Source organism: Ischnura elegans, chromosome 5 (assembly GCF_921293095.1).
Source record: "Ischnura elegans chromosome 5, ioIscEleg1.1, whole genome shotgun sequence".
Lineage (NCBI taxonomy): Eukaryota > Metazoa > Arthropoda > Insecta > Odonata > Coenagrionidae > Ischnura > Ischnura elegans.
This window is the reverse complement of record NC_060250.1, coordinates 25531632-25553074: the sequence shown is the minus strand read 5'-3', so window position 1 is coordinate 25553074 and position 21443 is coordinate 25531632. Positions and strand designations below refer to the sequence as shown.

Genomic DNA, 21443 nt, shown 5'->3' with positions numbered 1-21443 from the left:
GCCTTTTTAGTCCCGTTTGAATGATGGAGGAATTACATGGAAAATTTCCAATTGCGGTGGAATATACCTGCGGCTTGTTGATGAATCTACTTCGTTTGGCAGGGCATTTTTTTCACCATTCACCGATTCATGCCTCCACCGATTCAATAGGTTGATGGATGTCGGCGAATTGCGGACGTCAAATGAAAAAAATACTGTAATATATTTTAATTTGCGTGTGAAAGTATGAATAAACTACATTCTCAATGCCAAGTCGTCCAAATTCTATTTTGTTATGCTTTCACAATTGCATGTTGTTGTGCGGTGAAGGATGGGAAACGCACCTAAAGACCGTTTTACACAGGGCACGTTATTGCGCTATCTGACGTAAGTAAGAGGGCACGTTGTGAAAACGGTGAATTGCTAGAGAATGCGTGGATTCGAGACGGTAAAATATCCCCTGCTCTAATGCCGATTTAATTCCGAACGGTATAAACTTGGAGGTGATCAAATGTATTGTTTTTCTTCAGATCAGGTTTTTATGTAACTTCTGTTCCCTTCTTTAGCATTTTAAACTTATACATTTGGATGAGAGCGTGTGAAAGGAAGATATTCCCCCTACCGTGCGTACCTTCGGTGTCGCATCGAGCGAATCGCTGAAGATGTTTTGATTTTTTTTTCTTCTACGGTTTTTATGTTAAGGATAGGACTCGGTGCGCTCAGGTGAATGAGATTCCTTCAATCATTTTCATGTTTACATGCTATTTCTCCGGAGTAGATGGCTAAACAGATTAGCGCGAGTATGGGAAATTTGCTAATAAGTAACCATTCGTTATAAGGTTCCTATTATCTAATGATCTTGTGGTAAATTTTGGCAAATACCAGCAATTAATTCCTTGGAGTTCACTTAGACGGTGTATTTTAACAGTGCGAAAAATTTCGCCCCGGTAGTTAAATTATTTGAACGGAATAATTCTCAGTGATTAACACTTTTTGCAGGCTTATTTGATTGAGAAGGTTTTAGCAACAAAAAACCGAGTCGCTGGTTTTATATATCACTTGAATCTATATTTAATATTTTAATATATATAATCCCGGTCAAGGTAGTCGATCGGTTGGCGACGGAGTAGCGTGGTGTTATCTCGGAATTTTTGCCTCCAAAAATGCCATTACATATTCAAATGGCATCCTAGTTTTTTTCCTCGAATTATCGCGAACCATGAAACACAGCGGTAGTCCCGAGTATGAACACCATCCGATGTTTGTCCGGCGCGCTTACTCTGCGAACGACGCTCATTGCGATAAGGCTAAATTGCGGGGTCGACGCGTGTGCGTCGCAAGTGTTCGGACAGAAAAGTCTGCGACGTAGGCCTACCGAAGGTCTTTTTTAAGGAAGGCGCCCCCTTCCCATGCCTCCCTTCTTCATCGATCGCATTCGGGTATCTATAGCAACCAAGAACCCTTTAATGTGGGCGACATTCAAAACAGCAGCATTTGAGTGAGTTGATCGCTTTGGGACACTTTTAAGTTGAGCGTTTGCGGTCGAATTCGCCATCTATTCGGCTTGTTCCCTCGGACCAACAGCAATACTTGATTGGCGAATGATTTTTAGCGAACTTATGAAAATTGCTAGACAATCATGTGTATTATATATACTTGAAAAGGAATGGAAACTTGTATGCAAATTTGAAGTTTTAGGATATTTTTTAAAGGGACGGATTGAGCGCAAAATGAATGCGAACTCATTACCAAGAACTCTGTGGACATGTAGTGCTTTTGACTCCTACAGGCAGGGACATAGACAATGGGGGTTTTGGGGCCTTCAGCCCTCCATATCCCCCCCTGAAATTTTTCTAATGTGGTGGCTATCTGCAATATATCTGCTGATGAGACCACCAGCCAAGGGACAACTATCACCTGACAATCCATTTTTTTATATAGTTACATTTCATATTTGTCAAAACATGTATTCCTTTAGGAATTTGCAAGAATTCCTGGAGGATCATACGGTCATTTGATTAATAATTATGTGCTGATTGATTGTTTTTCATTCTTCATTCGTTTTGAAGTTACACCAACTCCTCTTACAAATGTTGGTAAAGTGGGTTATGGTGCTGATGAAGGCCATAGCTCTGAACTTAATGGATAGGGGAAAGGTTCATTTGCTTTGGAGGTTAATTTTGGGTGCATTCTCATAAGGAGTGGTGGGGTTCCATTGTGAGAAGCTACGGTGTCTCATTGTCAGACACAGATCTAGAAAAACTGGAATTATCCTTGATGTTAGTGGAAAAGGGCAGTCTTTTCTTTTGTAACTGACCTCATGGTTCAGAGTCCAGATATGTTACAGCAAGGTGGTAGTGATTGCAACCTTATTAGAATGTCTAAAATTGAAATTTTTGATAGATTTCAGAATGCAATTATATTCTTAGAAAATTAATGGATATTTTTCTCTGCCTAATAGTTGTAAGTTTATCTTAGCTGGGGACTCATTTAGCTCCCTAAAATAAAGCTTTCAACTATGGTAATATCCTTCATTTGCAGCTGAAAATTTTATTGATAGGATTGAATCATCCTCCTATTGATTTTTATTTTTAATTTCGGTATGGTTCATTAAATAATTATGCTTAGAGGAACTGGTTGAATTTAGTGATGCAAAAAAGAAAGGGAAAAATATAAGTAATGCTGAATGTCCTTGACTTGACAATATGTTCTGATTTTTGTCAGTGTCTATACTTAAACCATACAATGCCAGTGTAGTGCATATGAAAGATATACGGTTGTGTGTTTTCTATAATGTTTACATTACTTAAATGTTTTTATTATTTTTATCTTTTGAAATTTTTTAATGAAGGAATTCAATTTCTATTAATAAAGAAAATATAGGAATGTTGAATTTCGTTTATATTATCCAAAATTCATGAAACAACTATTTACTCCCAGTGACTATTATGAATTTAGTATCCTAAGCAATTATTTTATTTCTCTAAACCTTTCAGAATATTTTTTTGCATTGCTCAGCTGGTCCTTATTAGGTTTTTAGAGCATTAATTGACTTCATTCAAATGTGTGTGTTAATATTTGTGGATTAAGTGAAGAAAGGGCTATGAAATGGAAAAATTACCTTTGATTTATGAATTTGTATAAATTAAAAATACTTCATTATTTAAACATTATATTTTACAGGAACAAGGCCATTGCAGATTACCTAGGAAGTAATGGATACGTGAGTGCCTTAGAAGCTTTTAAGAAGGAGGCTGATATATCTGGTGATTTAGAAAGGAAATATGGTGGCCTTCTTGAGAAAAAATGGACTTCAGTCATCAGACTTCAGAAAAAGGTTGGTTTTTTACTTGTGTGGATGTATTGAATCAACCCATTCTTATAGATTGACAGATTTAGCAATATAAATTAGTGTTTAAATTTGATACCTATAATGATGTCTGTGGACCTATGAAAACCTGTATATCCAGGTATCATTTATGAATTTTCAGAACTGAGAAACTTCGTTGATTTTTTAAAAATTACTTTTTAAAATCTGGACTCCATATACTAATAATTGAATTAAATTGTGAAGGAAGTAATTCATGTAATTATTCCTCAAATATGGCAAACATATGTATTTTATTAGTAAATTAAAATGTTTATTAGTCAATATTTACAGAGTTGATTCTATGCTGCTAATGAGCCATATAATTCCAATGTTGAATGTAAAATCTCACTGTCTTGTGAAACCCTCTTATATAATTCATGTATGCATCCTGTGTGAAAAAATGCCCTACTGATCAGGGGCCGTATTCTGTATTTCGTCGGTACCGCACCGGTCGGTTTCCCTTCCCAGCCCACCGACAGCACATCATTCCGTACCGACGACGGCTAATTCAGCGATTCAGTATGGTCGTCGGTATCAAACCAGTCGGTACGGTTCCCCCTCCTTCTCAAACAGGGAAAATCCGAATATATCCGAAGTTAGAAGTCATCTAACGTGTCTCCACCAATGAAAGAAGGGTAAAAACAAGTGAAGACTCATTGGCACAGTTTGTTGTCGTCATTCTCAATCTTTTTATTTGTGGAAATTACGACTTATTGCTAGATTAAGATAATCGATATTGGATAAGTTGTTAACAATGCTTACATAATGTGTGGTAGTAATGCTGTATCTACAGAATCGAAGGAAACAATATTACAACATCACAATGTAGTTTGTATGTGATGGAGATTGTTGTTGCTGGAATGAATTATTGAAACTATCCTTGAGATCGTAGTTTCTTTTAAATATTGGTTCCATATATTGCTATTTATTCATGATATGGTAATATACAGGCATCCCCCGAGTTACGTATGTCTCGACTTATGTAAATCCGTACTTACGTAAGCGATAACCGTATTTCAAATGATTACGTTAATTTTCGAATGCGAGCGCGAAGAAGTTGATATTTGCTCGTACAACCTATGGTAGAAAAAATATCAAATAGTTATCGAGTTTTTTACGTGCTAAAAATAACAAATTGACCCATTTTTGTCATTCCTCGAAGGAAGTTTCATTAATTTCTGTATAAAAATCGCTTAAAAATACCAAGTCAGGAATCAACGTGAAAATTTGCAGTTCTAGCGATGGAAGTGGTTGCGCTCATTCCTGTACGATACAACTTGTTATACAGCATTCACACCCGGACTTCGACTTTCAACTATTTAAAAATTGTATCCTTAAGTTTGGACATTTCCATCTGTGGAATTAAAAGAAAATGAAGTTCAAGCAGAAATATTTATTGCGGAAAAGAATTGTTTAGTACGCACGTAACAGCATTGAAATTTTGAGTGTTGGCAATGAACGCCGCGAAAAAGTTAAGAAAAAGTTGACACACGATATTAATTGCGTAATTTTTTACATGTTTCTGGCGGAAAATTTTATTAGGCTGCATTTTCTCGTTCTCTCATATTGTATGCAACTGTAAATGAATATTGCGTCATTGAAAGCTTTTCCCCACTAACTTTATTTCACGTTAATGACGGAGTTTGCTGAATAAAAGCTCACTTTTCATTAGCTTCGTGCTTTGGAAATACTCTTCGATGTTTCCAGCGAAGTAAATATTAAATTGATGATATTTTCACGTTATTTTATTGAGATATGAGAGAATGAAAGTATGTTTCCGTGCGTGAAAGATTGAGTGTATGCGCGTGTGAATGTATCTAAGAATATAGTAATTTACTGGTATTTTTTTGTGTGTTATTTGCTCGTAATCCTAGACCGTCCTAGACACTCCTCCTATGTGTATTAACTGTGACAGTGAAACCACCAGATTCATCGATCAACGTAATATATAAAAGGCAGAAGATATAATGATTATAGGTAGGTATACGACGCATTCTTTGGCCCCTTAGATCGCAGTATAACATAATTAATCAATTTAAGTATTCAGTTTAGTAATGTAGCGTTGAGATACCGTACTTTTCCGAATCCACGCGATCGGTCAACTCAGGGAATAATATCACGCATTTTGATTGGCAATGCTCGAGATGCAACTCTCAGACTATATTAATGTTTATCGATTTTGTATCTAATAACGTAAGAATACGCGGTAGAGTTCATGAATATCGCAGTGAATTGAATGAAACTTCATCGAGAATTTACCGCGTATTTCTCCGCAGAGAATTTCACCGCGCCGATCGCAATCTCTGAAGCACTAAGGCAAAGGTTCGACTTACGTAAATTTCGACTTACGCAGAGTCTGCCGGAACGCATCCCTTACGTAACTCGGGGGATGCCTGTAGTTGTCATTAAGTAAGTTCCGTCTAAATGTTATCAACAGAAGGTTATGCCATTGGCACCATAGCAGACGAAAATAACATAGGTACCATGAAACGTGAACGTAGAATTCAAAAGCAAATGTAAATGTCATATTAGAGGAACAAGTTAGGAAATTGTTATAAAAATATGGAGCTGGGTGTAATTAAAAGAAGTGTAATGACGAGGAAGTAAAGAAATTGTGATTGGGTGAAATACATATGTTTAGTTGCGCATTCCAAGTGAGAGAAAATGATAATATTGCGGCAAACCTCATACTTATCAACAAATATCTTCTTTTATCATCAAGGGAATCAATGGCTGACGATAAAATGAAATATAGTTGCCTGTTACAAATGAAAGAAACTGATGCCGTTGTGGCAAACTTCATACTTAAATAAAAAGATCTTATTTCTATGCCGAGAGAAACGCCAAATGATGATTGAGTGAAATAATAGTCGCCTTTTCAGAGTGAGATAAAGTGATAATATTGCGGAAAAACTCATATTTAATCAAAAATATCTTTTTTATGTCAAAGGAGCAAATAAATGATGATAGAGAGAAATAAAGCCTATTACATGCGAGTGAAATTTCACTTAAGTGGTAACATAAATGAGAGAAAGTCATTATATGTTAGCAAACCTCATGTTTATTAACCATTGTCTTATATTTCTGTCAAGGTAATTAATATAGATGATGACACAGTGAATTATAGAGGCGTATTCGAAGGGGCAGAAAAAGATAACATTGCAGAAAACCTCAGTATTTACTCGGTGATGAGGTAAAAACAAAATAAAACGTACAATGCGCACCGGGGAGTTCATGAAACCCACTAGTCGGTGGCCGTATCGACACCTTTTTGCTGTCGGTACGGCTACCGACGATCTCCCGTCCTCTCGTCGGTGCCGCAACGATCGGGTTCGTACAGAATCGCACGACTTCTTACTGGGAGTCGGTGTGACGTCGCACCCGACGAATCAGTGCCACACCGATCGGTTTGGAGTTACAGAATACGGCCCCAGGTTCTTAAAATATGGTCATTTTACTTTTGGGAAACTTACATACCCATTTCCCGATTAATGCTCTTCCAATTAGCACTGTTACTCATTGGCACTGTTTTTATTTTGTGACCTTGTTCATTTTTAATGCATCCCAATTGGGTAGTCTGCTCAGTGATTGTTTTGTCCCATGCATATTTTGTCTCAATCAGTAGTGTGTGATGCTACAAGTGCTTAGTAAGTGAATAGACAATCACTAATCTTTAATTCTTTTTATTATATATTTAGGTTCTTTTTTTAAGTATCAAATTCCATCTAATTACATCTGCATTATCAATACACTGCTCAAATTGGCAAATTTTTCTACCCCTCCCTCCCCTCCTCGATCCTTTTATTGTTCTTTTTTTGCAGTAATTAGTAAAATTTTACTGCTGTTAATGATAATTTTCTTTGTTAAATGCAAAATTCCATTCCTGCAAACTGCAGCTTAATTTTACATTTAAAACGATCTTCCTCCAGGCTTTTTCATTGTGCATAATATCACTCTGTCGCTCATGTTTCTAATTTTGGGGTGCTTGCTTTTCGTTGAACAAATTAAGGGCATTAATTGCGGAATGTGTATTCTATTCCACTGTTGAACCTCTTATTTGTTGTCAAGTTATTAAATTTATAGGAATTCTTATTTTGATTGAAATCAATAATTTTTTATATGTACCCAAAGTCTAGTCTAGTACTCTATGTAAGTCTACTACTAATTGGAAATCCTCACACACATAATCAATTCAAAAATAACAATGGCATCACCAAGCCAAACAATGATGGCAAATCCAAGCCAAAAATAATTATTTTTTATGGAATATCTTTTGCGGAGTAAAACATTCAATGAATTCAGAATTTCATTTATCTCAATGTACTCATGGTTCATGAAAAGTTGGGCAAATTAATTTCATATCTTGCGTCATCTTGTGCATTCGGAGTAATTATTTATTTTTAGTTTTGGTGTTACAATGTTTTGTTGAGAACTAAGTGTGAACACCTTTGGTTTCAATCACTTTTCTTATTTGAGCCATTCTGGCTGCTTCCCTTTTTCAGGTTATGGAGCTGGAGACCAGGGTCTCTGAAACGGAGAAAGAATTCATTGAAGGTGCACCCACTCGTGGAAAGAGATCACCCTCGGAATGGATACCCAGGCCCCCAGAAAAGCATTGCCTGTCAGGACACAGAGCACCTGTCACAAAGGTTCGTTTCATGAAGCTTTTACATTCTGTTATCAGAGATCACTATGCATGGAAAAACCTCACCCTGTTGAATCTCTTTATTTCATTAACCGATTTGGAATTGTTGCACTAAAAGCTTCAGTTTCTGTAGATGCCCCACTTCTCTAACATAAAAACCATGTGACTTTTAAATGTAGTGGTTATCCTTTTTTGTGACTTCAATCTCTCCATTCCCTGGGAATCTCCCACTGACGGCCATCCACTTAATTCCTATGACAAATATGTATTTCATTAAACATTTCATCAGTGCACTCCAAATCCCCCAACATTATCTTCAGAGCACCCTCAATGCAGCAACCCTGGACTACCTGCTCTCAACTGTTGTGCTCGCGGTAATCCTCCCCAGCCAAAATTTTTTCGAGTTAGATCATCAGTCCATTGATGCTCATTTCCTCTTCTGTGGCCCAGGGAAACCCTGAGGAGCTCCCCCCACTCCACTGAAATCCTTTCATGCGTGGTCAATTGTTCATTGTGAAGACGTCAACCGTGTCCTAGACCTTGTGGTCTATTATCCTCTTTGTTCCCCAAAGGAGTGGACTTTCTCCACGATGTCCTTGAGGCCATTGTAAAAGATTTTGTTCCTGTGGTAAAACCGAAGGCAAAAAAGTTCCACAAATGGTATATACCATACACCATCCTCATTCTTGGTAATAAAAATTGTGCTTGGTACCTCCAAAAGGTCATCCCAAACGAGAAAACTCACTTTTTTTTTTTTTTTTTTTTTTTTTAGACCTCCGTTGACATTCCAAATTCCTCATTCGCTGTGACTACAAAAACCATGCATGGACTATTTCTTCCAGTCCCAAAAACTTCTGACTCTTTATCAATCAATGCCATAACCATCCTCAGATTCTTAGTAAGACCTATTCTCTTTCCCTAGCCCTTAGAAAGACCTATTCTCTTTCTCAAAATCTTTTTCCATTGCCAACGGCTTACTTCCAACCACAAAAAAAACTCCTTTCCGCTCCTTACTGACCTTGCTTAATCATTCTCTATCATACATACAGACAAATTCCAGGGAAGTTTATAAATATCTTTGCAAAATACCCCTCTGCCGCTCACCTGGCCCTAATTGTCTCAGCCCTAAAGTCATTCGCAACTGCGCCTCTTCCCTTGCCCAACCTTAAACCGTCTTGCTCAACTGATGCTATTCATTAGGAACCTTCCCTTCTCATTGGAAATTCACTAACGTCAATCCAATACTCAGAGGGTAGCAAAAATGAAGTCTCAAAACTATTAACCCATAATGTTGCTTCCAATACTTTCCTCTGTCTGTAAGCGCATTATTCTCCTTAGGATTTATCATTTCACCTATCCTTTTTTATCTTCCTAGTAGCATGGTACTTTCCCGGGAAGATCATGCCTAACGAATCTTGCTGTCTTCCAGTATCATGCCATCAATGCATTAGACAACTCAATCAATTTGATGCTATCTGCCTTAACTTCTCGAGGGCTTTTGACTCTCTTCATTATCAACTTCTCCTTCATAAGCTAAGCCAACAGCTTGGCATGTATGGTAAATTCCTTAGCCTTCTCTGTTTTCATACACTTTTTCCAGTTCTATTGCCTGTTGCAGTAACCAGTTTTTATTTCATATGTGATGTAAGAAAGATGTTGTTTGAATATAATTCTTTTTTTGACACCAGTATAATTTTTATGAGAGTGAAAGTGCTTTATGTATAATCTGGTTGCTGATGCCAGTACTGACCTTAAACATACAAAGCTTCTTGCTACCAGCACTTGATGGCACTATTGCTCTACCTGGCATCGAGTCGAATTTTCAACTTGATTACTATGCATTGAGTGCCTGTGCCGTCGATAGCTTTCCCAATGAGTGTGAATATGGCCTGATAGAGTTTCATATTTATGTACTGATCTTGCAGGCTCCAAATGATAGCATTATGTCAACGGATAAAAAACTGTGCATGCAAAAAAATGGTAACTGTGAGTAAACCTTCATTTCAAGCAAAAGTATTTTCATCATTTCAGAGAAGACCCTGGGTAAATCCAATTATAATGCAAGTTCAGGCAGCAAGTGAAGATGTAGCTGCAGAAACTGTCATATCAATTAAAATTTCAAGTTATCCATTCATCACAATTATGGACATTTCTGAACCCAATATCATCCAAAAACTTCAGAGCATAGGAATCAAATTACCCTTTACTATAATTGACCTTGAGGTTTTGAATTTTATATGGGCTTACTGAGAAAATACTTAACTCACTGCATATGTCTCTCATGGGTTATTTTACGAAGGGGATTTTGTGCAAAAAATACTTTTATTTATATCTGTAGTTTGCTCATAATGTTTTTCTCTTGTCATTTAGGTCATATTCCATCCTGTGTTCAGTGTGATGGTGTCATCCAGTGAAGACAGCTCTGTCAAAGTTTGGGATTTTGAGACAGGTGAATATGAGAGGACACTCAAGGGACACACGGACTCGGTTCAAGATATTGCATTTGATCAGAGCGGGAAACTTTTAGGTAAGTAGCAGTAAAGAGAGCCCTGGGATTCCTTAGTATAATGGGTATCATTTAATTATTTTCTCTTTTTGTGGGATGAAATGAAACAATGCATTGATTATTTACAACTGGCTGTTCTTTTAGGGGGAGTTGGGTCATTCATTGCATTCAAACTATTAAATAATCCATGTCCACATCCAAAAATTGGATTTGTCAACACAATGGTGCATGAACTTCCAGTATCCAAGTATTATGGATTAATTCTGTTGGATGATAGAGATAGTTCCTCATAATGTTTTAGGGTATTTCCAATAGGTGCTGAAAAGCTTTTTGTTCCTTCAGTTTTGCCTTCCAGTTTTTAATGCCGACCTAGGTATGTCAATACCTTTAGTATTATCTTCATCAAGGATATATACATAGCAATGCAGTACTAAGGTATACTGTAGCCCTCCATTTCTTCTTATCCCAATCTACTCCTTTTACCTCCCTGAGGCCATATCTTTCTTGATCTACCATAAGTAATTGTCCCTTGGTCTTTCCATGGGGAACTTCTGCATCAACTTTTCCTTCCATTATGTTACCCATGTATGTGCTGTGTGTCTCATTATGTGGTCCATCCACTGTGGTCTTCTCTGGCTTATTGTAATCCATAGTGTCCTTCTACCATTCTTCTATATATCTCCTCATTTCTCTCCCTATCTGTCCATTTTATCTTCAGTAATCTCCTCCAGGATCTTTAATGGTTAGTATGCTTGACTCCAAAACCAAAGGTTATATGTTCAAATCCTGGTGACTGCGGAAAATTATTTTTGGCTTCTATAAAAAAAAATCAAGAAATTTTCTGGGAATTTTGGGAGCCAACAAGCTGCCCCTACCAACTCAACTTCACTGGTGGGAGGCAGTAGTTCCACCAAAAGGCTTTGATGGCAAATATCCAGAGGATCGAATGGATTCCAAGAAACAGTATGTGAAAATATTGTGTGGGCAGTGGTACTCATTGTTTCAGAAGCTTGGACCATCGGAAAAAGAGATAATGAAGGATGACAGAAGCAAAATCCTTGGTAGTTCTAGATTAAGCTACTGTGAGAAATAGGTAGAAAGAACATGGTTCATGAGTTACTGAGATTTGTTTCTCCTTCTTGGGCCTTTTGCTTCATTTTCTAGAGTGTTATCTGCATTGCAATTGAGGTACAGGCCTCTAGTATATACATCAGCTATCTGAACGTATTCGGTAGTCAAACTACGTCGAACCAGATATTTAGACTGTCTGAATTTACTCTTTTCAATAATCTTCCCATAGTTTGTTTCTGATATTAAGCCAAAGTTGGAGGGAAAAGTGGAGGTGATAATTAAAGTTGCTCTGTCTGTTATGCCATACCTGTCACCCAACTATAGAATCAGGGTAACAAGTAGCAACCTATCCGTGCTGGTGCTATTCAATTCTGAGACGTATGTAGGTGCTTTTCAGGTCATCCTGATACGTAGATGTGTAATGCATTTTAAGTGATTATTTTGTTGTTTGAAGTGGAAAACTGGATAAGTATTTACATAAGGGAACTGTGAAAAGAACTGTAGCTAATATTAATAGCATCCAGGTTATAATTTCCACGCCCGTGTTTTCACGGTGCAGGATAATCTGGAACACAAAATAAGGGTTCTACTACGTATACTTGCCATGCCTAAAGTCCATGGTTTGATTTACATCTCGGGCTAAATTTCCATGAATTTCATCCCCATTTTTTCCCTGCAGTTAAGTCTCAAATTATGTTAAGAAATTTAGGTGTGTCTTATAATCATTGAAAGGTGCCATGTCGTTTGTTTTAAAAAGGTAAAATATGTAGCCTTGATGGCATTCAGTGGTAATTACATGTCTTTTTACTTAATCATTTCTGTATAAAGCTTGCTATGAAGATATATGTGTTTTTACAAAAATTTAAATTTTGCTATTGTTTGATTCTAATTGACAAAATTTCCATTATTCATAGTTGAACTTAGTAGGCTTTGTCTTTTCATTCTCTATCTATTGGATCCTCTTTTTTTAAGTGGATAAATGATTCTGCTGCAGTTGTTGGTAATGCACTCATCTCATTGAAATTTAATAATTTCTTTGGTGGAAAAAAGATGCTTGTTATTATCAAGAAATAAGTTTTGCCTTTTCTCCTCTTTATTTTCAGCATCATGCAGCGCCGATATGTCTATAAAAATATGGGACTTCCAAACGTATGAATGCTTGAAAACTATGCACGGTCATGACCATAATGTTTCCAGTGTTTCCTTCATGCCTGGTGGTGACTTTTTGCTGTCATCATCTAGGGATAAAACGATGAAGATGTGGGAAATAGCCACAGGGTATGCATGAAGAATTAATTTTTATTTTCTTTTTTTATGATAGACATAAAAGAATATTTCCATTTTATTATTTTTTGCTTGGGCAAATGGAATTATGTATGAAAATGTGCCTTTTGGGTGGGGTTTTGGGAGAGATTCCATGACTTCATGGAACCCATGGATTCAAGATTAAGTCAAATTCATTCTTAAAATCTTACATTTATGGGTTAAAGATTACTCTTGATTATTCTTGATCAGGGTAGGTCTTATAACTGAACAAAATCTACATTGGAATTAAAGGATGATATTGATTTGGATTCTAAACCCAGTTGTGAAGAAGCCAATTCCTCCACTGCAAAAACGCTCAACAATCACCCACCGAATCAATTCCGCTCATCAGGTTGCCCAACAATATGAGTCAGCTCAGCTGGTAGTAACCGGAGCATAAACACTCTCCTCCGAAGCTTGGAGAATTGAAGGTGAGTGTTTATGCTCCGGCTACTGCCAGCTGAGCTGACTCATATTGCTGGGCTACTAGATGAGCGGATTTGATTCGGTGGGCGATTGTAGAGTGTTTGTGCCGTGGAGGTATCGAAGCAACAGTATGGAAAGGAGTGATACAAAGGTGTGCTCTACCCTCCATAATATTCAATGCTTTCATTTAGTCCCTTCAAGATGTCAGAATCAAAAGGGCCTTGATAGGAAAGGTTTGAAGTACTTTATATATCTTCCCCTTGCTATAGTTTTTGGGTCACGGAATCCGAATCTGCGGTTTGTTAACAAAATTTGTGATGTAAAACTGTAAATGATGGCCAAATATTGTTAACTTTTAAGAAGTAATTCATTTTCTGTCATTTATTAGTTCAAAATTTAACTGCGTAAAATTCCCTACAAATTTCATCCCCTAGATTTTTTTCCATGACAACCATTTTGACTCCAGCACCATTTTGAATTGGTGATTTTTGTCCATTTTTGCCAGAGCTCAGGTTTCTTTGTAATTAAGTAAACTAGCCAATATTGTTTGTGTCCCTATTTTTTCATAGTTGATTTTATGTATTTGTGTTTGCTTAATCCAAAATTTCATTTAACATTCATTTTATTTCAATATGGTAAATATTTTGTAATAAATGTGATGGGAGTGGGAAAATGGTGACTGATGAAGAGGGGTGCTTGTGGGTTACATTGTGGCAGGATGAGCTAAGAATTAGTGTATATTGAGTGCGTCCATCAAAATAATAGCAACTGCGTGAGACTATTCTTAGTGCTTACTTGAAGAAACGAGAAATTCTGACCATGGCAACTAATGGAACAATCTTCATGATAATGGAATAGGCTTTCAAAAATTCTATTCCATTGGGTGAGAAATGCTTATCATTCGTCTGTTGCTATGAGCCAGTTAGCTGCTACATATTATTCATTCATACTTGTAGTTTTTGCTGCTAGGCTACGCTATCATTCTTAAATGTATGCTGTGACTTCCAAGCCCTTAACCAGTGAATCACCTTACCTTATGAGTACTAGCCAAATATGACCTTTCTCAAAAATTAAAGACTTTAAACTGCAAAAAAAGTTTAGCCAATAATAAGCTGTTAAAATCCTGATAACATGGTTTTGAATTTTAAGTGTCTCTTAAACATTTACTTGGATAGATCACCATTCACCAAGTAATGGAGTGGATTTATATTTTGTAGTGGAGAGATCATCATTGCCTAGCAAGACTCGTCTTATCAACCTCGTCGAGTTGGTGTGTGTGTGATATTATATGATCGCAATGTGGTGTGTTTGCCAATTTCAGGTGAAATTATTTCAAATCTACCGGGCATTAAATAATAGATGTAGCAAAGGTGGCATAATATTATTGTACTTGTTGATGTGAAATTTTTGTGCTAATAAGTTGAAAATAGCAATAATGTTTCGTTACATATATTTCCTCAAAATTTGCTCTGTGGAGGTTTGTAATACCAGGGGCTTTGCTGTGCATCTTAAATAATAAATCTCAACTTTCCTTCTTTGTGTGTCATTTTATGTGCTTAGGTGTGTTTTATATTCCTGTACATAAAGATTATTAATTATTTATATCGATTTTTCCTTTTAGATACTGTACGAAGACGTTTACCGGACATAGAGAATGGGTGAGAATGGTGAGGGTGAACCAAGATGGATCCTTAATTGCATCTTGCTCGAATGACCAGACTGTACGGATTTGGGTAACATCCACCAAGGAATGCAAGGTATGTTCCTTGATGATTATCCTTAATTAACGTGTATATGATCTCCATATTTTCATGAAATCTGTAAAGACAATGGGATAATTCACAATAATCACTTCATCAATATTGATGGTCAAGACACAGGCATTAGATTGATGTTTTGCTTCTTATTAAAGGCTATTATTTCAGGAAATGTCTTCTAATTATTCATGCAATGATTTTAAGTAATCACCGTTAGATTCAAGAGACCCAGGTTCAGAAGGGTTGGGTCTGAACCAGTCTCGGAACAGAGATCATATTGGTACCAAAATAGCTTGCTCAGAATGATGGTTTAGGATTTAATTCTTGATGATTGTGTTATTTTCACAGTTCTAACAAAAATCATCCTTATTATTATTATTACTATTATTATTATCATAATCCTTATCTAAGTCCCGGCTAAGTCAAATAATTTTTCAAGGCGAACTTCATCCTTGGTGTATTTAACTTTGCACCCATATACGTGACTGGGTATTAGGTCACTTATTTCATACAGCGCTTGAAGCATCATTTTGAGGCAGCTTTCTTACTTCTGCAATCTATCATAAATGGTTAATACAGGGTGGGGCAGCATAACTTCCTTTTTTTTAAACTTAATAAAACGCTTTGTATGAATCAGAAAATTTTTATTTGGTTTTTAAAATGTAGGTGCATACCTAAAGTTTTGTTTTAAATAGTCTTGAAGATCAAATCATGTAGATGACGTCCTCCATTCTCAATATATTGAGCATAGCAGGTGTTATGTTGGCAATTTATTCCTGGATATTATTCTTTAAATCTTGTAGGGTCCTTGGACGGTTCACATAAACACGGGATTTCAGAAAACCCCAAAGAAAAAAATCACGAGGGGACAAATCGAGAGATCAGGCTGGCCATTGGAAATCGCCCCTGATTGAGATAAGGTGTTCTGGGAATTGTTCCCTCAAAACAGCCATTGATGCTCTCGCAGTGTGTGCTGTTGCACCATCTTGTTGGAACCAAATGTTCCCAAGTCCAACCCATTAAGCCGTGAGGAAAAGAATTCCTGTAACATTCCTGCTGGGTTGCGATCACAGAACATCCGCTCGAAAAGTAGGCCTCAACTGCAAACTCACGCTCCTCACTATTCCAACGCATGATGGCGACTGAACTGTGCCTTAATAAAACTATAGCACTGCCTGTTGAACCAGCAGACCACGAGCGCTCTGCTACAACACCAACCAACCGAATGCCGTGCATTACAAAAAAGTTATGCTGCCCCACCCTGTAGCTTTGGAAAATGAAGCAAAGAAAGGGGAAATTTAGATAAAAGACGTGAACCGTGACCAAGGGACTTAGAACTGGACTGGGATTGGAACAATGTAGAAAGCGTAACTGATCAATCATAAGTTCCTTTATTAAAAATAATCAGTTCCTGTAATACATCTACTTGGGAAAGGTCTTAAAAGGGGGGTTGACCATAATTTGAAAAAAAAGTTTTAAGGTTTTTCTGACACTATCTTATAGTCATCAATTGTGTGTCATTTTTCAGGCCGAGCTACGGGACCACGAACATGTAGTGGAGTGTGTGGCGTGGGCACCAGACAGTGCTCACAGTGCCATCAATGAGGCTGCAGGTGCCGACAACAAGAAAGGAGCTCACTCAGGCCCATTTGTTGCCTCTGGTTCCAGGGACAAAACTATAAAGGTGAGGGGCCTTGTAGTCAATCTATTTAGTAATATATATTTGTTTCCATATTTATTTTGAAGTAAATGTGATATATTTAATTCTGAATGAAAAATTACAAAAGCATTCAATGCCCGAACGACAGCAGTCCTAATTTGCTAGACTACTTTTGCTAGCACAGAATATGATATTGAGTATTCGTATATAAACAGGAATATTCATGATGGTCAGGGAAGTTTGATTAGGGAAATTAAAACTGGGACTGGAAGTTGGGGAAATTAGGTCATGATTGGGAAAAAACTGCAGGTGCAGCAAAAAGACAAAAGTCATGGTTCAATTCACAGAGCATTGTTGAATTAGAATGTCAAGGTGGGTATTTTCTTGTTGCCCTGGCTAAGCAGCACCAGTTAGCACCAACTTGGCACATGGTTATAAATCTTTTCTTCCCTATTCATTTCAATTAATATGTCATATTAAAAGTTATTATCTATAGAAATTCAAGTGCTGCAAAACAAATTACTTTTGAATTCTATTGTGTGTCCTCATTTGTAATATGATTCTACAGTGTTTAAATAGTTAAAACTGCAATAAAAACTTAGTGACCCTACAGGATTTAGCATGTAGCAGATAATGAAGAACTTTCAAAACTTTGTACGTAATTGAATATTTTTAGAAATTGATACTAGTATTACTACTCTTATTTGTTTACCGTATGCTTGTATTGGTAAGATGTCAAGGTGATTTAACTTATTTTTCTAATAGTTAATTAAATAGATGGTTCATCAGGGTATCATCATGTCCCAATTAAGTCACTAGAAGTAAATTGTTCGTTTGTATGGAAGGGAAATTGCAAGCTGTATAGCTGTATACATTGTGCACCTCTTGCTAATAATCATTATTAAAAATATCCTACTCTTGAAAACTTAGGTTCACATGAAGTATTTTACAAATCACCCAGGTTGTCCTTCTTCCCACTTTGAACTTCCCCTCCAATTCACAATATGGCCTATTCCGTTTCATTCCATTTATAAATTTTTTTCTCCCTCTTCCTCTCTTTCCTAACTGCCTTCCTTCTTATATTGTTTTCAGTTCTCCATTCACCCTTTACACTATCTCCATACAGATCCTATTTCCTTTGGGAATTTCCTCTCTTCACGCACCTTGTCAAGTAATTCCTTCTTTCTTTACTTCTCCATCCATTTCACCTTCCCCATTCTCCTATGTTATCACTTTTATAGTGTTAAGGATTGTTCGCCATTTCTTTTTTAGTTACAAATCTTAAAATTTCTCATTAAATGGTGAAAAAAGCTAAGAGAGCTAATTATGTAGTGCCGATTGACAAATTAAATTTAGCTGATGAAAAATTTCTGCTTAAAATTGAGGATTGTGATGTAAGTAACTTGATAATCTTTGCTGTAAAAACTTTTAAATGAAGTTTCTTATTAATATTTAAGAGTTCAATGTGCTCATGAGCAGCTGAAGTAAATATATGTGATGAGAGAAATGGCATATTGATAAAGAAGCGTCTACAATCAGAATGGTTGAAACATTTTCATATTAAATGTATTCATTCCCCTAATGCATTTAGTATGAACCATGCCAGTTGATTTGGTCTGTTTTCATCTGATGTATGGGCTCTATCAATCAGTGTGTTCATTGTTTCTGGTATTTTGAGCCCTTTCTCATTTTTATTTATCCAAGAAACTATTTTTTTTTATGATGGCAGCATAGACAGAAGATAAAATTACTTTTATAATATTTTTTGTGCTCCTATTCACTCTTCGATTACTTTTCTGTTTCAGTTCTGGGATGTGAGCACTGGTCTGTGTTTGTTTACCTTAGTGGGTCATGACAATTGGGTGAGAGGTGTCGCATTTCACCCCGGTGGAAAATACCTTGTTAGTGCCAGTGATGATAAAACGCTGCGAGTGTGGGATGTTCGTAACAAGCGCTGCATGAAGACTTTGGAGGCTCACCAACACTTCTGCACTTCAGTTGGTAAATAAGTAGCTGTAGTTCGGTCTTTTTTTTATCTACTGGTTTTGTATCATTTGCCTAAATTATCATTCATCATCATCATCATCACTGGTCAACAATCCTAGGATTGGTTTGACGCAGCTCTCCACTCAGTTCTCCTATCAGCTAATCTTTTCACTCCTACGTATTTCTTCTCTTTCACATCTCTCTTTACTTGTTCCATATATTTTGTTCGAGGTCTTCCTTTCCATTCTTGCCTTCCACTTGTCCTTCGACGATTGTCTTCATCAGGCCATCATGTCTCAAGATGTGGCCTATAAGGTAAAGCATTAAAATCTTGTCATTTGAAATTTAGAAAAGGTCAATAGAATTATGTAGTACTTTTCTGTTTGAGTGTGAAACTACAGAATTAGTTTTAAAATAGAGTGAAATTTAAATTATTTTTTTGCATGGGGAAAGTAACACATGCATCTCTGCCTTTCTGGAGATTTACTTTTCAGATTCAAAGCAATGTTCATGTCCTAGTAATTACGATGTAAACTCCAGGGTGAGGCCTTAGTTATCCCTCTCACAAAAACCTTATTTACCTCCCATTAGGTTAAGTTTGCAAGTTCCCTAATTAGCTGAGTGATCCAAGTGCTAGAGTAGTCATCAGAGGCCCTTGGATTTGTTCACTCATAAACTATGAGATGCAAAGTGGAATGGTTAGAAATAGGATGAGAGTACAAGCTAAGGTCCTCAACACCTCATGATCGAATGAAGAAAAAAGCTACAAAATTCTCTAACTTGATTGCTTATGAGAGGGGTACATCTCTGGCATGTGTTTTAAGCATGGGTTGTCTGGATCTTTTGTTCTCAGTTCCACCGGCTCCTGAGTTTGGAATTGGAACCAATGCAGTTATTGTAAAGGACAAGATTTTTTAAGGTTTTCTTTTTAAAAAATGGCTTCCAAGGTATAATGAACCAGAACAAATTGATTGTACATGAGCTGCTGTCCCTACTTGCATTTCATTTACTTTCCAGGCCCAAATTTTTCTTTCTCAACCAGCTAAACAGTGGTGTGATTGGCACTGCTGTGTGAGCTGAATGTAAACATAGTCCCAATTAAAGAATGCCAGGACTAGCCATAGTGATATCTATATTGAATCACCCGCAATGCACAAATTGTGCAAACATTTCACTAGAGTTGAGTCAGTTCTGGTACCAGGTTATCGATACTGCCGGTTCTTGGCTGTGGAACTATTATCAAGAACCGGTCGCATGAAGTTGGTACTTTGGTACTGGCTCGGAACGGTTTTGAACCTAAACGGAAGGGAATTTGGCACCCAAGCCAACATGGTCTGCTGCGCATTTTAAGGCCTAAAAATGAATAGAGATTAAAAAACGCAAATATTACTTTCCAATTGCATAGCTTCCACGTTTTTTTTTCTTTTGAGAGTTGCTCGCTAACTCGCACATTTAAGGGTTTGCCAGTTTGTCGCTCTCGTCAACATTCTAAAATTTCCGCAGCTGTGGCTGCTTAGGCCGCTTTCTATTAAGCTGACTTTTTGCATACCGCCGTCCACAGCTCAGTGCCATTCTTTCAGCTTACCATCGGACCCTATGGACATCTTCAAACGAGTCGAATCTTGCTGTTGATGGCACGGCAACCACTGGCCCAATGATGAAGGCCAAAGCAGAACATTTGAGTGAGAAAATTGGTATAGACAAATTTAAAAGCTCTGATGGATGGTTTACATTATTTAAAAACAGGAAGGGAATATCCCTATAAAAATCTATCCAGTGAATCTTCTAATATTGACATACTTGTTTTGAAAGGCTGGGCTTATGTCTTTTAAATCTATTTGGATAATTACAGCCCTTGTGATATTTACAAATCAGATGAGATAGGATTATTTTTTAACCTTCTCCTGGACAAAACTCACCTATTGAGAGAACCACTGTATAGGAGGGAAGAAAAGTACATTATGATTTCATGATATATTGAAAGTGCATACGATCAGTAGGGAGTTAAGAGGTGTTGCAATAATGGGATTCTACGGTATTCCTTATAATCTCCTTCTTGGGGAAAGTACCTCCTACATTAGCAAATATTACCTTTTAGAGCTAGATCACTTTTATAGATCGCCTTATTTCTTTCTAGAGTTGATATATGGAAAAACTAATGCTTTCTTGCTTTCCATAGAATTATAGGAATGGTTATCTAAACAAGAGTAATGGTCACTGGATTACTGGTCAGAGTTATGAAACTGGATAGCAGTGTGAGGAATACTTTTCAATTAGCAGATTGGTTTCAGTCCTAACATTTGAAGTCTTGCTAAATTAAAAAAAAATTAATATTTGGTCATAAGTTAATCCAAATCAAAACAAGATATGTGGAAGCAAACAAGGAAAGCAGTGGAAGACCCAAAATATGAATACAACAAAATGTTATTTCAGGAAAACACTAAATACTACTACTTCAAAGTTTTGATACCAAAATATATGCATATGTTTTTAAAGGGCGAATAAAATAATAGATTTTTATATCGTACCATTGCAAAAATTGGATAAAATTCTCATGTTTAAACAATTTTGCAGTAAAAATGAATCTTTTATTAACATAATTAAAGTTTTTCCTATTTTATCATGTTGATGGTAGATGCATTGCTAGAGCATCTAAACTTTTTCATGAAGAATGTTGGGAACCTTGCCCCGAAAGTCTAGCGTTGCACGGCTCATGAGTTGTGCAGTCCCATCCCAAA

General features: G+C 36.7%; 1 protein-coding gene across 2 annotated transcripts in view; it reads left to right on the top strand.

The window, feature by feature from the left end:
* The window catches only part of LOC124158605 (lissencephaly-1 homolog), a 100806-nt gene that overhangs the window by 76393 nt on the left and 2970 nt on the right, over positions 1–21443 (top strand). For both annotated transcript variants that reach the window (XM_046533772.1, XM_046533773.1), the window contains exons 3-9: positions 3163–3316; positions 7852–7998; positions 10365–10521; positions 12675–12849; positions 14924–15059; positions 16588–16743; positions 18525–18720. In XM_046533772.1, the coding sequence (XP_046389728.1) occupies positions 3163–3316; positions 7852–7998; positions 10365–10521; positions 12675–12849; positions 14924–15059; positions 16588–16743; positions 18525–18720 (1121 nt within the window). The remainder of the gene's footprint in view (positions 1–3162; positions 3317–7851; positions 7999–10364; positions 10522–12674; positions 12850–14923; positions 15060–16587; positions 16744–18524; positions 18721–21443) is intronic.